Here is a 16675-nt window from a genome sequence, read left to right on the forward strand (position 1 = left end):
ATGTCTCACTCTGGTGTCCATTGAAATGTCTCCAATAGACAGTTTGGATCAAGTATTGAGCTTGTGTTCGCTTTGGGGATTTTTGGCATCCCAACAGCTGACAGTTCTAAGGTCATAGGACAGGATGGCTTTTGGCTACTAGAAGACAGAGGGCCCTACTCCACCTTGAGATGATGGAAAGAACTTCAGTAACTCAGTGTCCAGCATTCTGTAAGTGGATTTGTTTAGCTGCCATCCAAGTTATGCATCTGCAGTAACATAATGGAGAGCAGTACAAGATTCATAGAAATAATTGCTAGCTGAATAGCTGCCTCCTAGTTTTAAATTTCTAGTAATGGCAGACCTCAAGTATTTCACATATTCAGAAAAATTTTAAATATCCTAATTCTTTTTAAAATTGTTTTTACTGAGTTCATAGTAGTTTACATCATTGTGAAATTTCATTTGTACATTATTTCTTGTCTGTCACCACATAAGTGCTCCACTTCACCCCCTGTGCTCACGCCCTTCCCCCCCTTCCCCTGGTAACCACTGAACTGTTTTCTTTATCCATGTGTTTGTGTATATTCCACATATGAGTGAAATCATGTGGTGTTTGTCTTTCTCAGTCTGGCTTATTTCGTTTAGCGTAATACCCTCCAGGTCCATCCATGTTGTTGCAAATGGGATGATTTTGTCTTTTTTTATGACTGAGTAGGATTCCGTTGTATATATATATACCACATCATCTTTATCCAATTATTGGTCAGAGGGCACTTAGGTTGCTTCCATGTCTTGGCTGTTGTGAACAATGCTGCAATGAACATAGGGGTACATGTATCACTTTGGATTGTTTATGTCAAGTTGTTTGGCTAGATACCCAGTAGTGGGATAGTTGGGTCATATGGTATTTCTACTTTTAGTTTTTTGAGGAATCTCCATACTGTTTTGCATAGTGGCTGCACCAGTTTGCATTCCCACTCGCAGTATATGAGGGTTCCCTTTTCTCCACACCCTCTCCAACATTTGTCAGTTTTAGTCTTAGTGATTATAGCCATTTTAATGGGTGTAAGGTGGTATCTTAGTGTAGTTTTGATTTGCATTTCCCTGATGATTAGTGATGTTGAACATCTTTTCATGTGCTTATTGGCCATCTGCATATCTTCTTTGGAAAAATGTCTGTTCATCTCCTCTACCCATTTTTTGATTGGGCTGTTTGTTTTTTGTTGTTCAGTTATGTCAGTTCCTTATATGTTATGGAGATTAACCTCTTGTTGGATATATGATTTGCAAATATTTTCTCCCAATTGGTGGGTTGTCTCTTTGTTTTGATCCTAGCTTCTTTAGCCTTGCAGAAACTTTTTAGTCTGATGAAGTCCTACTTGTTTATTTTTTCTTTTGTTTCCCATGTCTGAGAAGACATGGTATTTGAAAAGATCCTTTTAAGTTTGATGTCAAAGAGTGTACTACCTATATCATCTTCCAGGAGTTTTATGGTTTCAGGACATATCTTCAAGTCTTTGATCCATTTTGAGTTTATTTTTGTGTATGGCATGAGAGAATGGTGTACTTTCATTCTTTTGCAAGTGATTGTCCAGATTTCCCAACGCTGTTTATTGATGAGACTGTCTTTTCTCCACTGTATGTTCTTGGCACGTTTGTCAAAGATTAGCTGTCTGTAGATGTGTGGTTTTATTTCTGGGCTTTCAGTTCTGTTCCATGGATCTGTGTGCCTGTTTTTATACCAGTACCATGCTGTTTTGATTACTATGGCTTTGTAGTACATTTTGAAGTCAGGGATTGTGATGCCTCCAGATTTGTTCTTTTTTCTCAGGATTGCTTTAGCAATTTGGGGTCTTTGCTTGCCCCATATGAATTTTAGAATTCTTTCTTCTGTTTCCGTGAAGAATGTCATTGGAATTCTGATTGGGATTGCATTGAATTTGTAGATTGCTTTGAGTAGTATGGACATTTTAACTATCTTTATTCTTCCAATCAATGTGCATGGAATTTCTTTCCATCTCTTTATGTCATTATCTATTTCTTTCAATAATGTCTTATAGTTTTCCTTGTATAAGTCCTTCACCTCCTTGGTTAAATTTATTCCTAGATATTTTATTCTTTCTGTTGCAATTGTAAATGGAGTTGTATTCTTGAGTTCTCTTTCTGTAAGTTCCTTATTAGAGTATAGAAATGCAACTGATTTTTGTAAGTTGATTTTGTACCCTGCAATTTTACTGTAGTTAATTATTTCTAATAGTTTTCTGATGGATTCTTTAGTGTTTTCTGTATATAAGATCATGTTGGCTGTAAACAGTGAGAGTTTCACTTCTTCACTCCCTATTTGAATTCCTTTTATTCTTTCTCTTGCCTAACTGCTCTGGCCAAAATCTCCAATACTGTGTTGAATAAGAGTGGTGATAGTGGGCATCCTTGTATTATTCCTGTTCTCAGAGGGATGGCATTCAGTTTTTCCCCGTTGAATATGATGTTGGCTGTGGGTTTGTCGTATATGGCCTTTATTATGTTAAGGGACTTTCTTTCTATACCCATTTTGTTAAGAGTTTTCATCATAAATGACTGTTGGATCTTGTCAAATGCTTTCTCTTTATCTGTTGAGGTGATCATGTGGTTTTTATTGCTCATTTTGTTAATGTGGTGTATCACATTGATTGACTTGTGGATGTTGAGCCATCCCTGTGTCCCTGGTATGAATCCCACTTGATGATGATATATGATCTTTTTGCTGTATTGTTGTATTCGGGTTGCCAGTATTTTTTTGAAGATTTTTGCATTGGTGTTCATCAGTGATATTGGCCTGTAGTTTTCCTTTTTTGTGTTGTCCTTGTCAGTCTTTGGTATCAGAGTGATGTTGGCCTTGTAGAATGTGTTAAGAAGTGTTCCATCTTCATTAATCTTTTGGAATAGCTTGAAAAGGATAGGTATTAAATCCTCTCTGAAAGTTTGGTGGAATTCTTCAGGGAAGCGCTCTGGTCCTGGGCTTTATTGTTTTGGGGTGCTTTTGATTATTGTTTCAATACTTGTGATTGGTCTATTCAGATTATCTATTTCTTCTTGATTCAGCTTTGGGAGGTTGTAAGCATCTACGAATTTATCCATTTCTTCTAGATTGTCCATTTTGTTGGCATATAGCTTTTTGTAGTATTCTCTTACAATCCTTTGTATTTCTGTAGTATCCATTGTTATTTCTCCTCTTTCATTTCTAATTTTGTTTATCTGAGCTTTCTCTCGTTTTCTTTGTAAGTCTGGCTAGGAGTTTGTCAATTTTGTTTATCTTCTCAAAGAACCAGCTCTTTGTTTCGTTGATCCTTTCTACTGCCTTTTGTGTTTCAGTTGCATTTATTTCTGCTCTGGGGTTTATTATTTCTCTCCTTTTCCTGACTTTGGGCTTTGTTTTTCTAATTCAGTTAGGTGTAGTTTGAGATTGCTTATTTGGGATTTTTCTTGTTTGTTAAGGTATGCTTGCATTACAATGAATTTCCCTTTTAGTACCTCTTTTGCTGCATCTCATATGAGTTGATATGATAACGTTTTCATTTTCATTTGTCTCCAGATATTTTTTGATTTCTCCTTTAATTTCTTCAGTGATCCATTGGTTGTTCAATAGCATGTTGTTTAGTCTCCACATATTTGTCCCTTTCTCAGCTTTTTTCTTGTAATTAATTTCTAGCTTCATACCATTGGAATCAGAAAAGATACTTGTTATCATTTCAATCTTCTTAAATTTATTGAGGATTGCCTTGTTTACCAACATATGTTCCCCAACAACATATGGTCTATCCTTAAGAATGTTCTCTGTGTGCTTGAGAAGAATGTGTATTCTGCTGTTTTTGTATGGAGTGTTCTATATATGTCTATCAAGTCCAACTGGTCTAGCTTTTCATTTAATTCTGCTGTTTCCTTGTTGATTTTCTGTCTGGATGATCTATCCATTGATGTGTGTGGAATGTTGAGGTCCCCTGCTATTACTGTGTTGTTATTAATATCTCCTTTTAGGTTTGTTAATAGTTGCTTTATGTACTTTGGTGCTCCTTTGTGGGATGCGTAGGTATGTGTGTTATGTCTTCTTGGTGGAGTGTCCATGTGATCATTATATACTGCCCCTCTTTGCCTCTTTTTACGTGTCTTATCTTGAAGTCTACTTTGTCTGATATAAGTATTGCGAGACCTGCTTTCTTTTGTTTGCCATTAGCTTGGAGTATTGTCTTCCATCCCTTCATTCTGAGCCTGTGTTTATAATTGGAGCTGAGATGCATTTCCTGGAGGCAGCATATTGTTGGGTCTTGTTCTTTAACCCATCTCGCCACTCTGTGTCCTTTTATTGGAGAATTCAATCCATTTACTTTTAGAGTGGTTATCGATATGTGAGGCCTTCCTGCTGCCATTTTATCACTTGTTTACTGGTTCTCCTGTATTTCCTGTTTCTCATCCCGTGTATTTCGGTCCACCAATTGAGTTATGTAGTTTTTTTATTTTGGGCTTCTTTGTTTTCTCCTTATTTATTATTTGTGTGTCTGTTCTGCTTTATTGTTTAGTGGTTACCATGGGGTTTGTATGCCAAATCTTGTAGATAAGATAATCCATTTTCTGATGGCCTCTTATTTCCTTAGACGAAACTCATTCATTCTCCTTCCTTTCCCCTCCTAAGTTGTTTTTGTCACATCTTATTTCATCTTGTGAATTTGTGGTTAAAATGACAAGATTAGGGGCTGACCCAGTGGCACAGCAGTTAAGTTTGCATGTTCCACTTCTCGGTGGCCCAGGATTCACCAGTTTGGATCCCGGGTGTGGACATGGCACCGCTTGGCACGCCATGCTGTGATAGGCATCCCACATATGAAGTAGAGGAAGATGGGCACGGATGTTAGCTCAAGGCCAGGCTTCCTCAGCAAAAGGAGGAGGACTGGCAGTAGTTAGCTCAGGGCTAATCTTCCTAAAAAAAAAATGACAAGATTATTTTTGTTTTTGGTGTTTTCGTTCCCTTTATCTTTACTGTTTTACTTGACTATTTGCTAACTTGTTCTGATGTATAGCTACAATTTTCTGATTTGTCTACCTGTTTGTCTCCTTACTCTGTGTTTCATAATCCCTTTCTCTCATTGTTTTTTTTAGGTATGAGGGCCTTCTTGAGGATTTCTCATTGGGGGGCTAGGTCTTATGGCTACAAACTCCCTTAGCTTTTGTTTATCTGGCAAAGTTTTTATTTCTCCATCATATCTGAAGGATATTTTTGAGGGATGGAGTATTCTTGGCTGAAAGTTTTTGTCCTTCAAAGATTTGAATGTGTCATTCCTGTCTCTCCTAGCCTGTAAAGTTTCTGCAGAGAAATCTGCTGAACGCCTGATAGGGATTCCTTTGTAGGTTATTTTCTTCTGCCTTGCTGCCCTTAGCAGTTTTTTCTTTGTCATTCACTTTTGCAAGTTTCATTACTATATGCCTTGCAGTAAGTCTTTTTACATTGGCATATTTAGGAGATCTGGTAGTCTCTTTCACATGGATTTCCATCTCCTTCCCCAGGTTGGGGAAGTTCTGTGCTATTATTTCCTTGAACAAGCTTTCTGCTCCATTCTCCTTCCTTTCTGCCTCTTGAATACCTATAATTCTTATGTTGCATTTCCTAGTTGAGTCAGATATTTCTCAGAGACTTTCTTCATTTCTTTTTAGTCTTAGTTCTCTCTCCTCCTTTATCTGGAGCATTTCAATATGTCTATCCTCAGTTATGCTGATTTTCTCCTCTATGATGTCTGCTTGAGTATTCAGAGAATCCATATGTTTTGTCTCATCGATTGTGTCTTTCATCTCCATATTTCTGATTGGTTCTTCTTTATAGTTTCAGTCTCTTTTGTGAAGTAGCTCTTGAACTCATTGAATTGTTTTTCTAAATTCCCTTTTAACTCGTTGAGTTTTTTGATGATAGCTATTTTGAATTCTCTGTCATTTAGATTACATATTTCTGTGTCTTCAGGACTGATTTCTGGTACTTGTCATCTCCTCTCTGGTCTGGAGATTTAATACAGTTTTTGATACTGCTAGAGGTCATGACACTGTTTTTTTGCATCCTGGTATTATTATTTTTATTTTTTTTGAGGAAGATTAGCCCTGAGCTAACATCTGCTGCCAATCCTCCTCTTTTTGCTGAAGAAGGCTGGCCCTGAGCTAACATCTGTGCCCATCTTCCTCCACTTTATATGTGAGACGCCTGCCGCAGCATGGCTTGCCAAGTGGTGCCATGCCCACACCCGGGATCCGAACCAGCGAACCCTGGGCCACTGAAGCATAATGTGCCAACTTAACTGCTCTGCTACCAGACCTGCCCCAATCCTGGTATTGCTGATCGCCATTACTACCTATTACCACTGGGTGGAGGTCAAGAGCTGTGTATTCTGAGGCCGCTTGTTGTGCTGGGATCCCAGGCGCTGGAGCTGGCGCTGGGCAGTTGCGGGGAGGGGTACTTTCCTCTGTGCGCTCTCATGGGCTTACTCGCTCTCCCCTTGCTGTCTGCTCTCCTAAGGTGTTGCCTTGATGAAGTCACCCCTGTGATACCTTTCACCTCAGTAGGGGTCTTTCCCCTAGCTTGTGAGGGACCTCGGGGATGTTTGATGTTCCCACTCACAGGCCCTCCCACCCACTTCCTTCCCTCTCAGAGGCCACGTGCAGTTCCACATTGCAGTCCTTTGGGGAAGGAGTGAAGTTTTCTCTTACCTGGTTCCACCTCCTCCAAGGGGGACTCCAGCCTCTCCTCCCTCCGATGTATGGCTGCGTGGTTCTCTCAGATGTCTTTTGTGTTGTGTGGATGTCCTCTGTTGGACTATGAATGTCTTTTTCATTGTATCATGTAGGGGAGAGATCACTGGTAGAGCTCTCTCGCCATGATGCTCCTAAATCACATATCTTTAAACAGACATTTCCAGTAAATGCCAGGCATATCTTGGAGTCCTTTTTCACATACTCAGACAACGTTTCCAGGGATGCAGCTGCTTTCAGTAGCTCTTCAGTCATGGTGTTTTGCTCGTCAAACTCCGGCCCAGGCTCTGTCTTTGAGGGGTGACAGTGGCCTGGGCTTAATCTCTGAGGGATGACCCTGGAGTATCAGTTTATTATAAAGGGATATAATTCAGGAACAGCCAGATTGAAGAGATGCATAGGGAAAGGTATATGGGAAAGGATTCAGAGCTTTCATGCCCTCTCCAGGTGCACCACTGTCCCCATATCTCCATGTGTTTACCAACCCGGAAGCTCTGAGAATGTATGATTTAAAGTGGTTAAATTAGGGGCCAGCCCAGTGGCGCAGCAGTTAAGTGCACACGATCAGCTTTGGCAGCCCAGGATTCACCGGTTCGGACCCTGGGTGTGGACATCGCACCACTTAGCAAGCCATGCTGTGGCAGGCACCCCACATATAAAGTAGAGGAAGATGGGCACGCATGTTAGCTCAGGGCCAGTCTTCCTCAGCAAAAAGAAGAGGATTGGCAGCAGATGTTAGCTCAGGGCTAATCTTCCTCTAAATAAATAAATAAAGTGGTTAAATTAAAGTGGTATGATTAAAGTGGGATGATATTGTACCCTCCACTCCCACTCCCAGGAGACATTTGGCAATGTCTGAAGACATTTTTGGTTTCACAACTGGAGGGGTTACTACTGGCATCTTGTAGATAGAGACCAGGGAGAATGCTGCTGAACATCCTGCAAGGCACAGGACAGAGGACAGCTCCCTCCTCCAAGAGTAAATGTCAGTAGTGCTGATGTTGAGAAGTTGACTTAAAGTATGTAAATTTTCCTCTTTGTTCTTTGATTAAACATAATTAAATTGAAATGTAAATTTAAAATAAATGAAAGTTCAGTATTAAGGATGTTATCTAATATAACTTTATTCACTAATGCACTAAAGTCCTTATATATAAAATAAAATATACAAAAGTCTTTTTTGTGTGGTAGGACATATGGATTCCCCCCCAGAGTTGAAAACTAGACTTAAATGGCATGTACTTGGCATGTTTATGTTTTAAGAACAATTGTGACTTCAATAAAATAAATTAAAAGAAAAACAAATAAAAAATAAAAGGCAAAAAAGAGAACATTTAATTGTGCCAGATATGTTTTCAGACATTAAAATAGCATGATTTCTCAAGTCTTTGATGCTTGTACCTTTTTTTTGAATTTTCTTTTGTCTCTGTCTTTCCTCTTCCCTTTATTTTTTTTGGAGAGGCAGAATAGCATAATGGACTCCAGAGTCAGATTGCCTGAGTTTGAATCCTGGTTCTGCTGCTTACTAGCTTATGAGTTTGGGTATACAATGGTGAAAACAAAGTACCTGTCTCGTAGGGTTGTTGTGAGAATAAAATAAATTATTAAATATATGTACTTATTAACTTACAGTAAGTGCTTAATAAATACTAAGCATTATTCTGCTTTGTATGCTTTGATTTATTAAAATGCCAAACAGTTTTACTTTCTTTTTCTCTTTGTAGATTTATGGTGGATTATTTTCTGAAGATAAATGCTGGTACAGATGCAAAGTACTGAAAATCATCAGTGATGAAAAGGTAGGAACAAGTGTTCAGTTTTTTTGCCTTGATGAATATTCTGGTTTCAAAATTGGATGCTTATTTAGTCCTTCATTGCTTATTCAAAGTAATAAAATCTAGTTCAATGAATTGATTAATTGGTTTAAATGTGTTTTTTTCCCAGGTGAACAAAAAAGAAATGAATTCTTTAGGAAATCTAGATCAAATTCAGGGGAATATTGTTCTGAATTTAAGTTGTCATATAGTCTCCCTAGGTTCTTCAGATTACATAATTTGTGGATTATTTTTGGTGACGAGTTGCTTCTTTGTACCTCAGTTCTTAATAATTACGTTTGGCTCTTGCTGAGTAACTTTTAAAAGTTCCTTCTATTAAGATTGAGTAGGAAAAGAATATTTGATTGATCATGAAGTTCTGTATCTTTTACTTAGTTGATGTGCATATTGTTAATAATGAAGTTTGGCCTGCCACTTTCTCATGCCTAATTGTGATGAATTTTCTTTGTAAATATCTAAAGATATTTTATTTTTTTGCATTGTGAACTTATGGGAGATTTTTAAGGGGATATGGAGAGATGAGATTCTGAATAGCTGTTTGGTGGCACTTGCACTTTTCAGGCTGTGTGAAAGCATCTCTGTAGGCTTTCTTTTATTGTTTTCTTCTATATCTGCTTCTGTGAACTTAAAATATTTTATAATCTATATATTTTGTAAACACTTTCCCTGGTATAATGAGGAGATGATAAGATGAAATAATTTGAGTAATGGGTCCAAATAACTCTTTTTTTTTTTTTTAATCTCATGATTTATTACTGTCATAGGTAATGGTTTATCTTGGTGAAATAGATCTTTCTAATAGACCTTTTCCCCACAATTTGACAACTGGTGATGATATTTTGCATTTGCTTTTGGTTTGGCTTTAACTTTTTAAATTAAGGAACAAGATGGCTTTTGACCTTGTGATAAACTATTTCTCTTTCTTACTTTTAAGCAGATATAGAGCTGGAGGTAAGGGTGAATTTGAATCATTTCCAAGGTCTAATAGCTGGAGTGGGTTTCATTTTATCAAAGGAAGATTGATAAGCGTAATTGATTTATGTTTATTTAAATACCAATAGTTTAAAAAAAATCCAAAATGAGAAACGGTACTGTTGGAAATAGTACTGTTTGGTATTAAACTAGTACTAAATATGGAAATCACTGGGATCTCAGTGATTTTCTTTATTTTGAGGATATTGCTGGAGCTCTTGTTTCTGAATGCATATTGTCCATTTGAGGTAAAATGCTATCTTGATTTATAGGTAATTAAGAGAAAGCAAATTGGTGGTGTCTTTGGAGATGTTTAATCTAAGTTCAGTATTAGTATTTGTTTCATTTTTTCCTAGTGTCTAGTGAGATACATTGACTATGGAAATACTGAAATTCTAAATCGATCTGATATAGTTGAGATTCCTTTGGATCTGCAATTTTCTAGTGTTGCCAAAAAGTATAGACTTTGGGGACTACAGATTCCTTCTGGCCAAGAAGTTACCCAGTTTGATCAGGCAAGTCACAGATTTTAAGTATTTTTGTTAATGGAAGTAAAATTATATGCTTGAAACAAAACATAAATGTAGTTAAATCCCACTAATTTTCTTTAATATAAAAGCCTGTGTAAATTAAAAGTATGAATTATAGAATAATTCAAAAGCAATTATATAATAATATATTTGTGCTCATCTTTGCTAAACATTCTTGATCAGATAGGAGTAATACATATATATGTGTGTATATATTTATATAACAAATGTAAATAGTTTCTTCTTAGGTGAAAGTTCAAGAAGATAGTCTCTTGTGTGATGAGACAATGGTGAATATAAGTATTCTGTTCTCTTTTGCTCTTGAGAAAGTATTTATTAAATAAAAGTGATCTTTAACCTAGCCCTGGCCATTAAATATCACAGATTTGAAATTAGCGGAGTTATAAGTTAATTAGATTTTATTGTTTTGGCAGAGGCTCTTACTGTTTGATATAATAATTGGTGGTCATGTTCTACTAATGTAGATTCTAGTTTGAATTCATTTCCATTAAATTTTGGGTTGGTAACCTAATTCTGGAAGACATCTGGTAATTTCAGGGGTAGTCTTACAGGAATTGTGCCTTTTAAATCTGCTGTGCAGTAATGGTGTTCTTTTGGTGAGTGTTAGTGTTGAGGGGATATTACATTGCACAGTAATCAGAATTGTTTTATTTAGCAGTTCAAATGATGTATGTGAAAAAATGATTTAATTAGTACTATAAGGAGCAGTAAAATTTGGAACACTTCTGTTTCCCTCTTTTGTTTCCTGAATCTTGTAGGTTGTTGGGTGTAGTTTTGTTTGCACTATAGTTATTTATAAGAAACATTTCTGTACTTAGGACTCAGACTTTTATAAATATAGGGTAAAGCATAGGTATTATTGTAAAATTACATCTTGAAGTTTTGGTTTAAGGTCTAAAATTTATTACTTTCTTCTTTAATATAAATGTTTTGACCAAGGTAGAGGCTCATTTTGAATTTCTTGCATGCCTAGAGCCCTACAATCTTAAATTTACAGACCTTAGAATTCATCTGCTCTCACCTTATTATTTTGCAAATAAATTGGGTCTAGAACAATTACATGACTTATTTAAAGTCATAAAGCTAATTGGGGCTGAGCTAGGGCTAGAACCCCAATCCATTGCTGTTCTTATAGTAAGGTGATATAAAATTAGATTGAAACAAACATGAATCAAGAAAATAATGTAATTTTTAAAAGTTAGTTTTGGAACTGAAGAAGTATATTTCAGTTATTGAGAATGTTTTGTATGCTTCATAGATTCTTAATAAGTGATACTATTTGTATTTGCATGCTTAAGTTCAGTAAGACGACTACTGATTGGAGTTAAACTAATTAGCAAACAATGTTTTCTGGAAAAATAGTTCTTTTTGAATGTATCTGCTTAGAAAGCCCATGTTTAGCCATTAATACTCAGCACAGGACTCAAATGTAATTTGATTCCCTTGCTGCTGTTTTAGTCACTCAGTGTATAAGGCATGTAAAGTTGTAATTCTTTCCTCCTTCACAAGATAGTGAGCTTAGTAGAGACAAGACCGTCTTGGTAGAGACAAGTATTTTATTCCTTTTTTCTATGCCTAATCTCCCTGCTTCTGCCTGTTAAGTGTGAGGTGAGCATCCAATTTATCTAGCATTTGAAAGAGTGAATGAATAGTAGGGATTCAGTTTTAAAAAAATGAGGTGCTTCCAGAGGGTGTCCTGGGCACTGAAATACCTTCAGTACATTTTTAAACCAACACTCTCACACCTATGCTATAGCACAGTTGAAATTAATACTCAAGAATGGTGGTTACAAATTGCTTAAGATGAAATGAAGATTAAATTATGTCCTAAATGCTTTTTTCACTTCAAAAAATTTATGTGGAATAAGGGAATGAGCTAGAGATTGGAATTTGGGTTTGACAGTTTAAAGGCCTTTTACCCTGTTTTCTAATGTATCCAGACAAGGTTAGGTAGACTACATAGTGACCTGGGTAGGGGGCAGGGGATGGCTGGCAGGCATGGCAGCTGCCTCTCTCTGCCCTGAGCACAGCCTGATCCCTCTGGCCCCTGTAAATATTGGATCGATGAATGAATAAAACTCTCCTAAAAAATGAAAAAAAAAATTGCGTAGACTAAAGTATAGAAAGCAAGTGATGCTTACTTGTTTCTGAATTAAGCTTACCAGTTTGGAAAACACAATGAATATCTTTAGAAAAATGACATCTTTTTTTAGTGATTGAAAGCTGTGTATTCTAAACCAATGACCAGATTTATTTAAAAGGTAAATTTTATACTTTTTTGATACCTAACTGTGTCTAAAAAATCCATATATGTATGTCTCTCGAGTATATAAGATTTACTTGGAAATATGTTTCTCACTGTAAAAATTAAACATTTGACATTTTGAAAAGAATATGTAGAATATGTATTTATTATAAAGTAATAAAGTATAATATTAAAGTACCCAGATATCATCTACTCTGTCATTCTTTTTTTTTTTTAAAGATTGGCACCTGGGCTAACAGCGGTTGCCAATCTTTTTTTTTTCTGCTTTATCTCCCCAAACGCCCCCGTACACAGTTGTATATCTTAGTTGCAGGTCCTTCTAGTTGTGGGATGTGGGATGCCGCCTCAATGTGGCCTGATGAGTGGTGCCATGTCCGCGCCCAGGATCCGAATCCTGGGCCGCCACAGTGGAGCGCGTGAACTTAACCACTCGGCCACAGAGCCAGCCCTACTCTGTCATTCTTTTTGATAGTTAGAACTGAGGAGAATTCAGGTTTTATTCCAAGTTCAGGGTTCTGTCTTTGTGGTTATATATGACTCAGGGAGAATCTGGTTGAACAGTGTTGTATTGGTTGTGATTGGTGACCATAAGTAAAAGGAATTTGATTTCAGAGAAAAGTCTAAACATCAAATTTCTACATAAAAACTTCTAAGTGAGGAGTAGTATAACTTTAGAACGTTCAGCTTTAAGTCATTGGAATTTTTGTATAAAATAGATTATTTCTATTTAAATTTATATGTTGCCCAAAGACAGAGTTTCTTGAACTATTATGAATTCCACATATTGCAGCAATAATTTTCAGACACTCGCTTAGGGATGGAAGTTGTACTTGAATTTTAGATGGACATTCAACATAAAGGGTTGAAACCAAGGATTTTCGTATGAAAGAGGTTAATCAAAAACTACATTCTGATTAATTGAAATCTTAATCTGATATATTTCAGTGAGACTTACATTTTGAATTTGTTAGCTTTGCCTGCTTGATTTAATTTGTTGGTGATGCCTTCTGGACCATCTTTGCTATCTTTATTGGTATTCTTGGTGAATTCGAGCCTCTCAATATGTGTGTATTTTTAAATTTTATGATTTGAAAAATTTATAAGACCTGTATTTTGTTAGCTTAAAATACCATGTCATTTTGGTTTGTGAATTAAAAAAGTTATGTTTTTCATTTTTTAGTGCGGGATGGGTGGTTAGTGGTAGTTGATAATCCTTGAGCATATGTAGTTTGAATCTCCTTCTCTGACTCTTCTAGGCCCAAGGGTTCTTAACTTGGGGTTAAAATGTATCACAGTGGAATAATTTACTATGTAATTCTAAGTATTTTATGCATTTAAAAATATTTTTCTGAGAAGGATTCCAAAGAATTCATCAGACTGATAAAGGAGCCCTTGACACATAAAAGGTTGAGAACTCCTATGTAGATCTCACTTCTACTCTCTATAAAAGTGAAAATAGTTACTCCATACTAATATTACTTAGTTTCTTGGGCTCCAAAAAACTTTTTCTTTCTTCCTTTTCCTTCTCTTCTCTCTCCCTTTTTTAAAATTGTAACCAGCTTATATTTTCTCGTTTTCAGTTTGATCTTTACACTCGTTACCTGGATTATTGTTGGTATGATTTCCTATTTGGTTTGCTTTATTTGCATAAACTGTCTTGTTTTTCACATTTATCTAGTGGCAATATACCTAAAAATAAAGTTCCTCCCTGTAAGAGAGAGATGGTTCATCAGGTTAATCACATCAGGTCCCTATTCCAAGGAACATATGAACCAGTAAATTTGACCAGTGCCTATATATTTTTTGCTGAGGAAGATTCACCCTGAGCTAACATCCATGCCAGTCTGCCTCTATTTTAATATACGGGCCACCAGCACGACATGGCCACTGAAAGAACCGTGTAGGTCTGTGCCTGGGAACCAAACCTGAGCCTTGAAAGCGGAGTGTGCTGTACTTAACCACTAGGCCACTGGGGCTGACCTGAGCTGTATCTGTTTTGTTTCAAATTTATGCCTTATGTATTCTGAGAAATGATTCATTTCCTCTATAGTACATGGTAAAAATTAGGTAAGGAATTTAGAGAAATTTGGGAAGAGAAGAATAATTGTCAAATATGATCATATCAAAGTAATTTTAGGAATTTCAGTTTTCTGGAGATGTAAGCAAGTTGTTATTAAAATTAAATCTCAGGATATCTTCTAATCCCAAATATGTTTTATGTTTATCTGTGCTTAGTACTCTGGATGGATAATCAGTAATTAAAGTTAGTAAATACCTAATTACTCATATGACTTCTCATATGCCAGTTGTGCAAGTGTTACTCCTTTAAACAAAATTCTGTTTAAGGGAGTTTTGAATTTAGGAATTTCTAGCATCTGATATTTGATAATTTTTGTTGGTTTTTAAAAAAATTATTGATGTCTTGTGCTTTGAGTTTCTGTTTTGGGTTCCTGCTTGTCTTAATTTAAAACCACAGTACCCGATTCTGCCTTTAGAGCTATTGTTAGGGGCCAACCCTGTGGCTGAGTGGTTAAGTTCATGCACTCTTCTTCAGCGGCCCATGGTTCACCAGTTCAGATTCTGGCCGTGGACCTACACACCACTCATCAAGTCCTGCTGTGGCGGCATCCCACATAGAAGAACTAGAATGACCTACAAGTAGGATATACAACTATGTGCTGGGGTTTTGGGGAGGAAAAAAAAAGAGGAAGATTGGCAACAGGTTCACCAAATCTTCCTCACCAAAAAAAAATAAATAAAAAAAAACCTAAACAAAACAACTATTGTTAAAATTTTGTTGAATTTGAACACTTTTTCTAGATACCAAAATTCATTTTTATGTGCTGTATCTCCTCAGGACAGCATTATATTTAGTTGGGGCCAGAATACTCAACACAATCTTCTTGGTTTAAAAAACTATTCTTAAAAAAGTATTTAATTGGTACACATTTTAAAATATATAAACATGGCTGCCTATACAGGTATTAGCTCTACTTCTGAAATGGAAGATTTTAGCAAGTGTGTAATTGGAATATATTCATACACATGCGCAAGTGTATTTGCATATAGCCAGCAACAAGGTAAGACCGCTTTTATAGAGATTTCAGAGTGAAGAAATAAGATCATTGGAAAAACTGGCCGGAAACAAAATAAGTGAAGAAAAACAGGTTGGTGTAGCTGTTTTATGTCTTCTTTTTTTCCTATCTTTCTCAGGGCAGAACCTTTTTGGGGAGCTTGATTTTTGAAAAGGAAATAAAAATGAGAATTAAAGCAACCTATCAAGATGGAACAGTTATTGCTCAGGCTGAGTATGGCAGTGTGGATATAGGGGAAGAGGTGGCTAAGAAAGGATTTGCAGAAAAATGCAAACTCACTTCCAGCACTAACATCTCTGAGGAAAAAAAATCAGATCCGGGTCAGCTTGTCCTCAGGAACCTCAAAAGCCCTATTCCCTTGTGGGGGCATAGATCAAGCCAGTCAGCCTTCAGCAGGCCAAAGGGGCGCTTGAGTGGGAGGCCGATTCTTGACTTGAAGAATGAAAATGATGCTGGAAATCATGTGACATTTCCAAAGTAAGACTGTGGTGGGGTTTTTAGTCTTACTAAATTTCTAATTCATGGTAGAAGCCCTTCTCTCTCATAGTAGAATAGATGTCAAGGCTTATGCTTTTGGAGTCTTTAACTATGTCAGTGATTTTGAGGGATGATACTGATTATTTCTGTTTTTCTCTAACATGTATTCATCTCTGCTTTAGCAGAAATATTTTCATTAAAAGCCATTTTGAAAGAAAAATTCCTAAATTGTTTAAACTTCACATACCAACTCTTCATGCCAGCTCTTTGGAATACATTTATCAAAAATAAAAATGTACACCTAAATCTGAATTGTTCAGGCAGAGCTAGAATTTCAAATAAGCTTAGAAGTTTTTCCTATGGGTTTAAGAATATTTTAATGAGTTTCTGAGAATTGCCTTTCCTTTTTAACAAAAGAAAGTCTTTGTTCTTCCTGTAAAAACTTACTGTGATGGATTTGATTACAAAAAGAGTTCACTTTTTAGATAATGTTAAAATACAAACTTGAAGCAGAAAGCCAGATTTGATGTTTATAAGTACCAAACCATTCATATATTTCTGTATAATGATGCAAGCCATGATGCCATGTCTTGGGTAATGTAGCTGTTTTTTTGGATCTTACCAGTGTTTTAGGAACTAAACTGTCAAATGGTGTGGGGGTGATGGGGAGAGAAGGGACTGGAAGAAACTGACATAGAAATGCTTTTCACTGTATTTGCTGGAGTTAATAGTGCT

At 36.4% G+C, this 16675-nt stretch overlaps 1 protein-coding gene across 22 annotated transcripts in view; it reads left to right on the forward strand.

Moving 5' to 3' along the window:
* STK31 (serine/threonine kinase 31) overlaps window positions 1-16675 on the forward strand; it is a 117562-nt gene that overhangs the window by 11848 nt on the left and 89039 nt on the right. For all 22 annotated transcript variants that reach the window (XM_008517066.2, XM_070615967.1, XM_070615971.1 and 19 more), the window contains 3 exons: window positions 8469-8543; window positions 9908-10066; window positions 15582-15940. In XM_008517066.2, the coding sequence (XP_008515288.1) occupies window positions 8469-8543; window positions 9908-10066; window positions 15582-15940 (593 nt within the window). The remainder of the gene's footprint in view (window positions 1-8468; window positions 8544-9907; window positions 10067-15581; window positions 15941-16675) is intronic.

The sequence above is a fragment of the Equus przewalskii genome, chromosome 4 (genome assembly GCF_037783145.1).
Source record: "Equus przewalskii isolate Varuska chromosome 4, EquPr2, whole genome shotgun sequence".
Taxonomy (NCBI): Eukaryota; Metazoa; Chordata; class Mammalia; order Perissodactyla; family Equidae; genus Equus; species Equus przewalskii.